Raw genomic sequence first — 14,714 nt, 5'->3', positions numbered from 1 at the left:
GCTTTCTATCACATCACCCCACTCTCCTCTAGGTGCAGTGGGAGACACACTGTGGTGTTCTCCTCAGACTCCACGTTACACATGGGATCACCAACAAATCAAAATAACTTTGGATAATTCAGTAACTAACCCTTTTGAGTAGAATCCAAGAGGAAACTTATTGATGTTTGCTCTATGTACACCTGTCCAGGGAAAGGTATCATTGGGTTTTGTGATGATTTGTTTTACTCCCTATGTATTGGTAAATTTTGAGTTGGATCAGGTTTAAACTATGCAGTTGCATGTAGACTGATAGGTATTTAATAAACAATCTATAAATGAATGAATGATCAGTTGATGTGATCACAGCAGTAAGTTGTTTCATTTCTTTCTGTCTACTGAAGCACTTCCAATGAGATGGGAGAGCATCCTGTCCGAAATCTTATTTTAAAGAGAATAAATTTATTGCATGCTGTTCCTGCATTCAGTGTACAAAAGACTAAAGTGGTGATAGAAATAGGCATATCTGGCTGGAAAATTTTCAGAGGAATTGCCAATGACAATATACATCCCTGGAAAGGCACATATGATTCTCAGGCTATAAAGTTCAGTCCTCACATTCTGAGGTGTCAAGCATTCCTCCTTAATATAAATTATAGTTTTTATCCTAAATTTTGGCTATAGTTAACACATACCAGGCAGCAGTTTGGCTACTCAATTTAATCCCCCCCCCCCACATTTTTTAAAGGAATTAAAATGATCTTTGGAGGGCTAGACGAAACTAAGGCTATCCTCGGTTATGCATAGCCCTGGCATAGTGTATATTGCATTGTTTTTACCCCTGTCACTTAGGTTGTCCTTGTAAGAACCAAAGAAAGAAATGCAATATATCAACATCTGGTGAGCAGAATTTAAACCTTAAAATATCTGTACAGGTGTTAATAGATGCTGTAACAGAGGTTTTTAAAAAATCTTTATTTAAAGCCTTCTGTTTTCACTCAGCCTTCTCTTGAGGAACTGATAAACCACAGTTCAGCATCTATTTGAGTCTATTTAAGTCTATTCTCCTGTCTATTGAGTGGCACAGCAGTGGTCTTCAAGGGTATAATTTTCAAATTGGGAAGCAATCGATTAGAAGCATTTATCCTTAACTCCAACTACAGTTATTAAGGACTCAGGAATAAAATGCTGTTTTATAAAAAGTATTTCTCACTTTCTAAAATCTTTCATTCTAACCTATAAGGGACTAGATAGATTTGTACTTACCAAGCAAGAATAGGAATCATTCAGTCTGTGATCCAAAGTCTGCCTCTGAAGTATTCTAAAAAGGAAGGCGTGGTCAAGCTTGCAAGGATTAGCAGAAATAAACTCATCCATACCATGTTTCTGAAAACGGTCTGCATCTGTAAATTTAGAAAAGCATGTACAGTACATTTACTTTCCTGGTTTAATAATGGACAAATACAGTTTTTGAAGAACACAGAATTCATGCCTCATGATAACAGAAGGCTACCTTCTATCACATAAAATATGATGCCAAGAGTTCAGCATATTAACATAAATTGCAAAATTTTTGAAGTCTAACAAAAAATGAAAGGGAAAAATCCACAAATCATTTGGAATGAAGATATTCTATTTCCATTTCAAGCTATTTCTAATATCCATGAAAAGAATAATCTTATTTTTCAACTTTAAGTTGATGTATTTTAAGTATACATCTACTGAAGGAATTGACTGGAAAACAACCCAGGTCTATTCATAAAAGACACCAATGATGGCCAGAAGCATGCTTTCCAAATGGCAAACTAGAGCAGAAATGAACACACACACTTCAGCTGGATCACTTCCAGTCTTCGTTTTGTATGGAGCTTTTAATGGGACCAACCTTAATGTAGAAACGGCAACGAATGCTCTTAAGCTTCAAGTTTAAGAGACATAAAAAAGGGAGCATCGTGTTTGTGAAAATATGCAGACAAAGCATAACGTCCCAAATGGCACTTCAATCAAAGGGCCAAATTTATTGTTCTTTACAGATTGCATCTTTCAACGCCCGTAGACCCTGCGGGTTTATCAAAAGACAAGCTTTTATGATTGCTTTCATTAATGGTATGTTTTGTCAGTCTTCAATGTGAGTTATTTACTAAGTATGGAGAAAAAAAAAGCTACACACTACCCCAAAGGAGTGCTGGGGTGTTACTACATTAGCTCTGTTAGAAATATAGAGCATATAGAGCAAGCAATCAGTTATCAAGATAAAAGTGGACTCTTTTCACAATGGTAGGGCAGAAGCTTCATTGTTCCTTTAAATTCATGGACAGATCTCTTTCTAATCATCACAAGAAAAGCAGAGTCCTAAATGTAAGCTAAGTGTAGTTTCTAAAACCTTCATGGTACAATCCTAAAATTGTAAAGGAAAAGAGACAAAAGTTTATTGATTAAACCCAATTATAGAGTCAGGCTCATATAAAACTCAATATTGATCTGTAGACATGATGCTAACATAATCAGTCACATTTAGATATTTAGTCCAGATCATATTGATCCATGTCAAGTTCAACTTTCAGCCATATTTGTAGATGGAAGAACTATATAATTCAAGCTGAAGGGTCCTCAGAATCACATTTAAAAGAAAAAAGATACACGAACTAGTGTATCTCTCACATCAATGACATTCATCAAAAGGTAAATGTAGCAAGTAACAATAAATGGCAGTTTATTGATGATGTAAGGTATGAAGTTATGATCCACGGAGAAAGTAGTCTATGTATTCCCTTACATTTAATAATTACTTACCTGAATAGTTAAATATATTACATGTGATAAATTAGCATTAATTGGATGAATACAAAACTAAACTGCTTTTCCTGAACTGAGAAATGAGATAATTCAACTTCTTTTGTATTTTATTCTTCTATCTAAGAGTCTTTTAATATAAAGCCAAATATATTATAATGTGAAATAATATCAAATGAGTAGGAAGTATATTGAAAAATGCAAAGCACATGTATTATAAAATTGGAAGATTATTTTGTATTTTAAGGAATTTATCTTAGAATTTTCATTTCTCTAAGTAAAAAATATCTTTTAGTAGTACCTTTATGAAATTCAATTACTAGTGTTATAAGACATCTGCTGAATTTTATTCATTATTTCTTTCACCAGAGAAGGTCATAACAAGCAGTTAAAAATAATGCCCATTGATGGCTTAGATATGTAATAAATTTCAGAAAAAAACCCCAAATTCTTTCACTATAAAGGTTTGTAGAAGCAAATTTTTTTCTTTTAAAACAATAAGCATACAGCCTTTAAATAAAATATACAAGTTCTGAGGAAAAAAAGAGTCTATACCTCATTTGTATAATTAAATCAGATTTTTTAAGAATCTACTTAACAAAGTATTTTTCTCATGAAATACAACTCCAATCCATATATTTGCTAATGTGACAAGCCTTTCCAAATCACAGATATAAATGGAAAATTACCTTTCCTCCAATTATCATTAGTGATGAAAATGATATTCATGACAGCAATTTAAGGCACAAATATAGCCTCTGTATTGACATTGAAAAAACAGACATGCAAACAAACTCACTAAAATTTTTATTAAAAAACAAAACAAAAAACCCCAAACCTACAATCCCTCCAAGGCTAAAATTTTATGAAAGTAAAATGTGTTCTTAGGGATTATCCCATCTTCAAAATCAGGCTGTAAAGACCAAGCATCTTTACTTCTTTCTGTCAGGTAAGCACAATTCAAAACATTTTATGCAAAAACACTTCATCATGTACCAGTAAACCATTAGTTTCCACAAATTTATGAAGAAATAAAAATAAACCAAAAGGCAACAGTTTTGATTTCCCTACGTTAACGAATTTTTTTTTTTTTAAGTTTTGGCTGTTTCAGTAAAATCTTATTTTCAAAAACAGGCATTGATTTCAGTTTGCTGGACCTTGTTCTAAACAAAGATAACAGCAATGTACAGTAGTGTTTATAACATACTGAAAAGTACAATGCATGGCAAAAATAGCATAAAAGCCAGGAGGAGAGATATAGATGTATACTATTGAAAGGTTCCTTTGTAAAAAATAAATTTTATTGTGTATTTTTGAGCTTTATAACATGATGTTATGGGATACATATAGATAGTAAAATGATTACTACAGTGAAGCAAATTAATACATCTGCCAACTCAAATTCTTTTTGTGATGAAAGAAGTTAAAATCTACTTCACAAAAATAGTTAATACAATTTTATTGACTTTACTCCTCCTGTTGTACATTAGATCTCTAGACTTGCTCATGCTACTTATCTGCTGCTACTTTGTATCCCTTAGCCTATACTTTCCCATTCCTCCACCACCCAATCTTTCACTTTAAAGTTCTCTTACAAACTGAAGTAAAATAGAAAATCAGCTATTATTAAAATATTATCATCTAGTATCTTATTTTTATAAAGCATTTTTTCACACAGTTTTCTCTTGGCAAAACATATCTACACTTCACTATTACACAGATGCATCATCTGAGTCGAAAGGAAAACACGCTTTCTTTCAATCAATAATCTAACCAAATCCAAGGCTTTGAAATTGGGTTATACTGAATTACCTTCAATTAATGTTTATTATAACAAAATCATGGTGACTAGATTTAAATGGAAAATTATTCGTGATGTTATTCAAATGTTCTCTGATAATGGCAAACTCCATTTCAGTTTGTCTTCTGAAAGAATATAGGAAAATTATCAAAACAAACCAACAAGCTATGAGCTTAAACAATGAACTGCAAAACTGTCATAAAATGTGATGATTAACCTGTGGACTAACTACAGATGTGGGACAAGGTAATTGAGGATACTGGTGGAGTTTCTATGGTAACAGCTGGATATATGCTCCAGTGTCTTTAGGTGGTACTGTCACCAGATGTGCTAACAGTAAATGGAATAAAACCCAAATTAAGAACGATTACTATTTGCTATAGATTTAAGAAGTTATAGAGGCTTTATTTAAGAAGAAACTGAAAATTTAAATTTTTCTTTAGGATAATAGCTATTGGAAGTCAAGAGAAGAGAGTAAGTAGGCTGACAGGATCAATTTAAACAGTTAACCCTAACTTGAAAATAGCTAGGACAGAAAAGAACGTGAGGATTACCAGCAAGCTGCTGGGCCCCACTATGGTGGGGGAGGCTATCTGGTGGGCATTAAGCACAACCAGCCCCTGGGTGCTCAAGAACCCAAACCCCAGGAAAGGTATCTACATGAGAGTTCAGAACGTGAGATGGAAAAGCCAAAAACTGAAATGCTGCTTCTTCCTTGGCAACAAATTCTAATTATGCTGCATTTGTTGCTGCTCCTGGTGTTGCAGCAGAGATTACGTATGTGAAAGGGAAAGGGGAAGAAAAAGGGAAAGGGGCACAATGGAGGAAAACAGGAGGCCATTTATTAGCATTCTGAAATCACTCAGGTGTCCAGGACTCAAGTATCAAAGCACTAAGAAGAGGGTGCTGCTAGCCATGGGCTGGTCTCCTCTGCAAAACACTGAGCTGAATTAAGCAGTAAATGAGAATGTGATTTATTGTCTTAGTTTAAAATTGTCCTATGTTAAGGAGTTCGCCTGTAGCTGCATTTACGACTGGCTCATACCCAATTACACATTTCTTTTAGCTCAAACTATCATAGAGCTTGAAAAGTTACAGGAAGTTAAAAGTGGCACAGAAAAGTAGGCACCACTTCTCTTTTTATACTACCTGTGTAGCCTTTAGTAGGAAAAGTATAATGTTTTAAAATTTTGTGTAGATCAGCCTGGCTAGTATGGTCATTTTATGTATGCATATTTTCTGCTAAAGACCAAAGAGTAAGAGTTGATAGAAATATTATTTAGGAGTTTGTTCATACCTCTATTAATGACTCAAATAATTTCTTAGCTTCTTTTTGTTAAATTGATTAAAAACTGATACAGATTAACATATCTTGCTTTCTGCAGCAACATGTAAGTAATATTTTCACATGAGACTATTTTAATCAACACATAGAGACCTAAAATCACAAATAAGTAAAGTAACTCAATAATAAACACATATCGGAAATAAAATGTTCAATGTAAAGAAAGACAAATATTTCCCTATGAAGTATGAAATTTAACATATTAGCTCAATCAAGAAAATAAATTCATAAAATTAAATGTAAGTTTACATTCCAGTTTAAGAATTCTAAAAAATGTTTAGCTTAAAAATGAAATAGATGGTAGGTTTTCTAGTTTATTTTTGACGTTTATTTATTATTGGAAGTCAACTACTAGTGTGTTACATTATATAATATTGTATTATGTTACATACATAACAGAGAGAAAATGAAAAATAGGGTGCTCACACAGTGTTTTGGCTGAAGACAGCCAAGAATATTTTAACCAAAGAATGTCTTTCAGCCCGGCAAAGGGAGTGCACTGATGTTTGAGGTAGAAATACAGTACAGCAGCACGACGCTGCCTCTTCAGCTCACCCTATCCCTTTAGAATTTCTATACATCCTGAGAGTCAAAGAAAAAGGGTAGTAGAATAGCCTCGCTTATCAAAGAAATACATAAATACATATTATTTATATCCTAAAAAAGATAAGGTTGTCTTTTAATAAGCTAGATTTTATAAATTTACTATTTTGTTTTGACTATCCTTAAACATTCAATATACTTAGTTTTAAAAACAGGCTTTCTTTTTTTCCTCAGTTTTAAAAACAGCTTTCTTTTTTTTTCAATTATAAAATACACGTGTCAGAGAAAATTCAGGATATAGAGAAAATAAAATAGGAACTAGTCTCTCCAATTAAACTCATTACAAATACTTTAGGTATAAATCTACCTGTACTTTTATTTTGTAAACTGGGTTTTTTGTTTTTTGTTTTACATAGTAAAAATAATACCACATATATAATTTATGGTTTTTTCTACTTAACACACTGACCATTTTTTGTTTGCATGTTATTGCAATACTTTCATTGCCATTAACTTTATGCCTGTATGAATGGTTGATACTTTTCAGTTGTAGTAAGTAGACATTTTTGTTTTATAAATGGTAAAACTAACCTAAGTATTCTGAGTTCGGCTAGAAAGTAGGAGACTGAAAGTGTAAACAAGATCACGACATTCTTCTACCATTATATCATTACAAACATTTTAATACATGTAAGCAAAAAAAAGTCATGAAAATACTTACCTTTACCAGCTATAGGTCAGCAAAGAAATGAGAAACAGAGCATATTTAAGTAGGTTAGGAACATATATGTTTATGTAACTGGTCATTTTAATTTCATGTTATTTTCTCAACTTCTACTAATGACTCTAAAAGTTGTTCTTTTAAGAGATGATTAGAAAAGGAGAAAGATAAATGATATGTAAGTCAAGAATGGGAGGAAAATACTAAGGGTAAACCTCTCTCTGGGGCAATTCAACACAATCTCTGTGATATAAGTCAGGGTTAGTATTCGCACTCTCATGAGGTAGAAATTTTTCTTTCTTCCCACCTTTCTTTTCTTTTTTTTTCCTTAAAGAAAAAAAAAGAAAAGAAAGAAAGATAAAATAGCAGGTGTCTGTTCTGATTGGAGACTTTCCTAACAACTGGAAATACAGAAGAGCTATTGTTTCAAGTGAACCAGTTTGGCTTTTTTAGTTACGACAAGTAAATTCAGTTCCCCTAGCCTGATCAATACTACCTGGACAATAAATTGATATCAAATAGTAGAAAAGTTTTATTAGAAATAGACTACATGGCTCCCTGAATCCATTGATTATTTAGATCTTTTATTCATTAATTCTGTATGTCTAGTCATGGTCTTAATGTTCTAGGCTAGTGGTTCCCAACCACTTTTCTTGGTACTCCATCAAGATGGATACTATCTGTGAGCTTGGTGCACTCTTTGGGCATTGCTTGCACACAGGATGTTAAGAAAAAATACTGGAACACAAGTGAATGGGCGTGAGATTTGCATAAAAATAACTATCATGTCACTGTAACTTAGTGGTTCTCAACTGGGGGTGATACTTCTCTAATTCAACCTTGCTCCTGGGACATTTGGCAATATTTTTGCTTGTCAAACTAGAAGCGGGGGAGGTACTGTTGGCATTTAGTGGGTAGAGGCCAGGGATGCTGCTAAATATCCTATAATGGACAGGACAGTCTTCTACTTCATCTCCTGCCCTGAAACAAAGAATTATCTGGTCCCAAATGTCAATATTGTTGAGGCTGAGAAATCCTGCTTTAACTTACAAAATAACAATCATTCTGCTTTTGGTCAAGATGGCACAATTGAGAACAGCTTAACCCTCTCTACCTGAAATGACTAAAAATTCAGGAAAAAATTTTTAAAAAAGGGTTCTCAAAACATTGGGCATCAGGCAACATAGGAGAGTGATTCCTGAGAGATAGGAAACAAGCGAAGTGAGCCTTACAATCACCCCAGGTTACTGCCAGGAGAAACTTTCTAGGCTGTGGCACAGGGACCAAGAACCCAGGAAGAGCCCAGTGGTCTCCCTGAATTGAGAAGATGGACCTGACAGTTCAGGGAGGCCACAGTTGCTAGAGTTTGCAGGAAAGAATACTGGAGAGGAAAGAGCTGCACAGAGAAAGAACTCTCAAGATCTGCAGAGGGACTCTGCCAAGTGCCAAGTGTTGAGCTAAGTACTGATCAGCTCACGCATAGGTGGAAACTACCTGACGCCGGAGAAAGAATCACTCTAAAGAATTGGAAAGAACAATACCCCAAACACATAGAGCCTGGAATAATATGTGCTCCTGGCAGCCAGAATAAAAAATATCATAATTCATGGGTTATTAGCTAGTGTATTAAAAAGGATCTTGGTCCAGAAGTGCAGAAAATTAATCCTAGACTAAATGCTGCTTGGTCCCACCCAACAAAACTTAAAAGCAAATCCTGAAAGGATCAAACTCTTTCCAAGAAACTTAACTGTGTCTCAGAACAAAGCTTCAGAACATTTTCATGAAGAAAACTACTCAAAGGCACATTATAATAAAATTGCTCAAAAAATGGCAAATACTGCATGTGCTCACTCATATGTGGGAGCTAAGAGAGAAAGAAGGAAGTAACAAAAGACCACAGTAGTGCACTGGTCTTGCAGAGGGAGAGAACATTCCATGGGTTACAAGGTGGGGGGGGGGAGAAGGAGGTTGAGGGTAATTGGGTGGGGGACAAGGGGTACAAATGCAATTTCTGGTAATGGGTATGCTGCCAGTATGAAGTTGGCCCTCACATCATGGGCATGAGGGGTGACAATTAGCTTTGTATCTCATGAATATTGATAATAAAAAAATAAATTAAAAAAATAATAATCAGAAAAAAATGGCATTACAGAGAAAATCTTTAAAGCATCTAGAAGAAAAAAAGACACATTATATACAGAGAACTAACTGAAACGACCACACATTTCTCATCAGAAAAACAAAATGCAACTAGAAGAAAGTGGAGTTAAAACTGTTAAAGTACTAAAAGCAAAATAGATTTCAAAATGAAGTTAAAATACAGACTTTTTAATGTATAAAAAAGCTGGAAGAATTAATTACCAGCAGACCTGCATTACAAGAAAAGTCAAAGAAAGTCCTTCAAAAAGTAAAATATCTACACAGGAGGATGAAGAGCACTGAATACAGTTAAGTATAAATATAAGTCCGCATATAGCGTTTTCTCTTATTTAAATGTATTTAAAAGATAACTGCTTAAGGCAATAATAATAATAGCAATTATGGTGGGATCGACAATGTACGACAAGAATAGTGCAAATGCCAGGAGGGTAAAAATGGAAATATGCTGTTGTAAGGTTCATATACTATACATGAAGTGGAAATAATATCACTTGAAGGTTAGACCATGGTAAGTTTAAGGTGTATACTTTAGATCTTAAAGCAAACACTAATATAACAAAATAAATGACTGTAAATTGAAATAAAAACACTGTTTATATTAGCACCAAATATGAAATACATAGGGATAAATCTGACAAAAGACGTGCAAGATCTATTCACTGAAAACTACAAACATTCCAAAGAGAAATAAAAGACTATCCAAACAAATGGAACAATATGTAGTATTCCTTGATTGGCATACTCAGTGCTGTTAAGAAGTGAGCTTTCCCCAAATTTCTACATACTGACATACAGATTCATGGCATTCCCAATCAAAATCCCAGAAGAAATGTGAACATGTTTTAAAAGTTCATAGGGAAATGCAAAGGACATACGAGAGCCAAAGCATCTTTGAAAAATAGGAACCAATTTGGTGGACTTACACTACCTAATTCCAAGATTTACAATGCTACAGAAGTCAAGACAGTGTAGTAATAATATTGAGACTGACAAACTATTCAAAGGAAAAGAAACGACAGCAGAGGAATAAACTCAAATGTAGTCAATTGATTTTTGACAAATGTGCAAGGGCAATTCAGTGAAAGTCTTTTCAAATCAATGTCCTAGAACAACCAGATATTTATATAATATCCATGAACACTGAGGCATACCTCTCACCACATACAAAAGTTAACTCAAAATGGATGTAAAATGTAAAAGCCAAAACTGTAAATTTTCTAACAGAAAGCATAGGAGAAAATCTTTGTGATCTTTGGTTAGATAAACATTTTTCAGCCATAACACCAAAAGCATATCCATTATGAAAAATTGGTAAAAAGAACATCAAAGTAAGAAATTTTTTCTCTTTAAAAGATATGACGTTAGATGTACTCATAGAAACACAGACAAATTTTAAACATGTAGACCTAAATGAAAAAATAGAACAGAGCAAGATAAGAAACAAAACTACTTATGTAGCATGACACTAAGTCCACACATACAAAATACAATTTTTCAAGAAGACAAACAAAGGAGGCTCAGATTAAATGCTGCAGAACTGTAGCTCATGAGGGAAGGACAGAAGACAGGCTTATGGAGATGAAAGACAGTGAAGTCCTAAAAACTCAATTTTGCATATCAAAAATCAAAACCAGGAGGTAAAAAAGGATAGCTCACCCAAAGGGAAGAAAATAGGTGGAGGAAGAGATTAGACTAGATTTTATGCTGTGGTGGGGGTGAGAAACAAAAAAAGCTCTGGAGGAAAAAAAAATTTCTGGGGAATGCTGAAAGAGTCTTGTGCTTTGATGGCCCTTGCATGCGCAGCCCATGGAGATGGAGATGCACCCAACCTGTCTCTTTAAGTAGCAGAGAAGCAAGGGATAAGGGCTCTGTGGAGCAGAAATCCCTGAGTGAGCACCCCAGTGTACTGCTGGAGAATACTCAACAAGTTACTATATACCACTGTGGCAAGAACCCACTAAACATGACGTAAGGGAGTCAAAGGTGTCCAGAGTTGAGATAAGGAGGACAGAGATTAAGTGGACCTCGTTGCCAAATGTCACGGCAATTCCATGGTTATGAGCAATGCATTCCAGCCCACAATGAATGGAACCACAGAGAAATGGAAAAGCAAAGCATAGTTACACTGAAAGTTTTTGCAGAATAAGCAGAAATGTATTAGACAAAGAGGAAAGACAAGCAGCAGTTGTATTAGTGATAAACAAAACAGGATTTAAAGGAATAAAGAGAGAGTAATATAAAAATATTATATTTATACTGATAAAATATAAGGCTGTAATATTAGTGAGTCTCTTTAATAACTGAACTCGTGAAGGACAGAGATTCTCACCAAGGCCAAACACAGTGACAAGTGCATAGCAGTCATTAAAAAAAAAAAGCTTATTAAATAACTTCTAGTGATCTACAGTAGTGCTGGGCATCTATAATTGACAATAATTTATTGTATGGGAGGTTTCGGTAATGGGCTACAATAATCAATCACATTGTATAGTGACAAAATAAAATAAATAAATAAATAAATAATTGTATGTTCTCAAATGACTAGAGGAGAGCAAATATTTTCATCAAAAAGAAATGATAAATTTTCATGATCATTAATATGCCGATCATCCTATTTGATCATTATACATCGTCTACATAGACTGAAATATAACTCTGTACTGCATAAATATCTATAATCAACATGTGTCAATTAAAAAATACATAAATAAAAAAGAGATAACCTATGAATATAGTCTGTGGTTTCTGAAAGAAAATAAAGACAGAAAGAGCTCATATTCCACCTAAAATGCCTTTGTTTAGGATACCCAGATGTGACACTGAAGGCTATCTAGAAAGAAAAATGAGTAGTGATTTGATGCATAGTAAGTAGAAGAAGAAAATAATACTTGTCAAGATGTTACTCCTCTGGAGAAAAATCTTGAAAATAAAAAGCCATAATTTGAATTTAAGGACAAACTGATTTATTTTAGGTGAAACTGAAGAAATTTTACAAAGGAGCATAATGAGCTAAAAGATTTGGTTTAGTGATAATTAAAGCTATGTTTTAAAATGTTTCTACCATTATTACATAATTTGTTATTAATCAGTACACAAATTAAAATGAAAAATATTCATACAGTTCTAAACGATTTAAATTATTATACAGAAATAACACAATATTAATTCCTTAGGAAAAGAAATTTGGCTTGATGCCATTCTTTTTATCATTGCACAACAGAAGAAAGCCCTCTTATCCTTCTGGGTTATCAAGGACAACTCCGGAATGTGATAGCTTGTTTTTGTGTTCTGGAATCAATGCTAATTTGATTTTGCAATACTTTTCCCGTTTCTACAGGACACCTAAGTTAAAATTACAATAAACTAAAATAAAGTTTCCTTTGAGAAGTTTTGGAGAATTTTCTCATCTGCTCTTGAGATTCCCAGAAATACCCCAATGTGTGGCAAATATATGATTGGAAACCACATGTACAATTTACTCCATATTTGTATGAAAAATTAGATAACTGATTCTATGACTACTAATATGAACTATTTTTATTTAATTAGGAGTCAGTTAATGATGTAAACTATAATACTGAACAAATTTGCCTCAGACAGTTTTATATCTTACTAAGGTTATTAATTGATAATCAAATTATTTTTTAACAAAACTTACAAAGCTGAGCATCTGCATGGAAAGTTCCTCCTTTAGGATTCAGCTTCTGAGTTTGAATTGCAGGAACTGGCTTATATGATTGACCTGTGGCCCTGTACATGGCTTGAACCCATAATATTCTGTCCTGTTCATCATCACTGGCAAATATTACAGTGTCTCCTTCTTTAACAGCATTAAAGAACATATGACCACCCTGAAGGCCTGTGGAGGAAGAAAGACATTGCTAAAAATTTACGCAGTTGATAGATTTTAGTCTCGTTCATTAACTGGCCTCATGGAAAAGAATGAATTTGATATTAGCAGCTAAATGCTTTAAATTATTTTTTTGCTGAACATCAAATCCACAATTCAAAATTTTAAGAGAAACAATAACCAAAAATTTTGCTTAAATTGAAAATTTAAAGTAACTCAGGGAAACAAACAGTTCGTAACACAGCATACTGCAAGACATACAAACATACCCCACAGAAATGCATAGCATAATCTGATATTTCCTGCCAGAGAAGGAAGTCTTACCTATTGGCATATTCACCAACAGGAGAAATACATGACGAGTTTAGCCAAAAAACAAATACAGCTAAGACAATAATGGCACCTCATACTGTATGATATTTTAACTTTTGCAAAATTCTTTCACAGAGAAGATGATATTTTTAAGCCACCAATTAGTGAATATTAGTGAAGATGATATTTTTAAGTGACCCATTAGTGAATATGGTCACATTTCTATTTCTTAATCTCTGTACATTAATTTCTTAACACTATGCTTCTTAATATTGCTATATTAATTTCATTAATATCCATATATTAATTCAATCTCTATTTTTTGATACAAAGTGTCTTGTATTATACGCTCAGTATTAATATGAAGAAAAGAGAGAGAAGTGCAAGAATGCGTTGGTTGGAAGAAAATACAATATAATATATAATTATTCATTTGACATTCATTTCCCTATTTTTGGTATAATTTCTGCTTTCTAGTAAAAACGTTTAAGTAAGCATTGATATTTCTCATACAATTTTTCTATTATAGCAACTTTTACATATTTCATCCTTGTACTAAAATGACAGATATGATGAATTATGACTAAAAATAATAGCCCTCAAAAAGACATAATTTGAATCTCATAAAGTCTTGCCCAGTTATATATGTGAATTATGCATCCTCTTCATCGAGTGGAGTTAGAAATGTAAAAAAGACAGGGTATTTATAAAAAATTCAGGCACACATGCATGGCAGGCAATGTGATTCAACTTAGAATTACCTGGGTGAGGATCTGTATAATCCACAGTGTATCCCTCAAGCTGCATTAATTCTTGTGGTTCAGACTTTTTTTCTCTATAACTGCACATAGCAAAGGTGTACTGGCTAACCTGCTTGAGAAAAAAAAAATTGCAGATTAGTCACATTAAAGTTATATTTTATTTATTTTTAATTTTATTTTTAATTGACACATAATGATTAACATATTTTTAGAGTACAGAGTAAAAATACATGTATATACTGTGATGATCAGATTAGGCTAATTAACATATCCATCACTGCAAACATTTACCACTCCTTTGTGATGACAGCATTTGAATTCCTCTCTTCTAGCCATTTAAAAATATACAATAAATTGTTAATTATAGGCACATAGCACTGCTGTTGATTAGAAACACCTAGTGTAGAGTACTAGAACTTACAAAAGTACTTCAAAAAGTTTGTGGAAAA

At 33.4% G+C, this 14,714-nt stretch overlaps 1 protein-coding gene across 13 annotated transcripts in view; it reads right to left on the bottom strand.

Moving 5' to 3' along the window:
- The window catches only part of CADPS2 (calcium dependent secretion activator 2), a 498,805-nt gene that overhangs the window by 157,561 nt on the left and 326,530 nt on the right, over nt 1-14,714 (bottom strand). For 9 of the 13 annotated variants that reach the window (XM_063101364.1, XM_063101369.1, XM_063101373.1 and 6 more), the window contains exons 10-13: nt 14,266-14,374; nt 13,001-13,201; nt 7,183-7,191; nt 1,246-1,382 (exon numbers count right to left, since the gene is read on the bottom strand). In XM_063101364.1, coding sequence (XP_062957434.1) covers nt 1,246-1,382; nt 7,183-7,191; nt 13,001-13,201; nt 14,266-14,374 — 456 coding nt within the window. The remainder of the gene's footprint in view (nt 1-1,245; nt 1,383-7,182; nt 7,192-13,000; nt 13,202-14,265; nt 14,375-14,714) is intronic. The other 4 variants (XM_063101365.1, XM_063101371.1, XM_063101368.1 and 1 more) reach the window with 1 other exon arrangement.

This window comes from Cynocephalus volans, chromosome 6 (genome assembly GCF_027409185.1).
Source record: "Cynocephalus volans isolate mCynVol1 chromosome 6, mCynVol1.pri, whole genome shotgun sequence".
NCBI classification, from domain to species: Eukaryota; Metazoa; Chordata; class Mammalia; order Dermoptera; family Cynocephalidae; genus Cynocephalus; species Cynocephalus volans.
The sequence above is the reverse complement of the archived record's forward strand: the minus strand, read 5'-3'. Positions and strand labels throughout refer to the sequence as shown.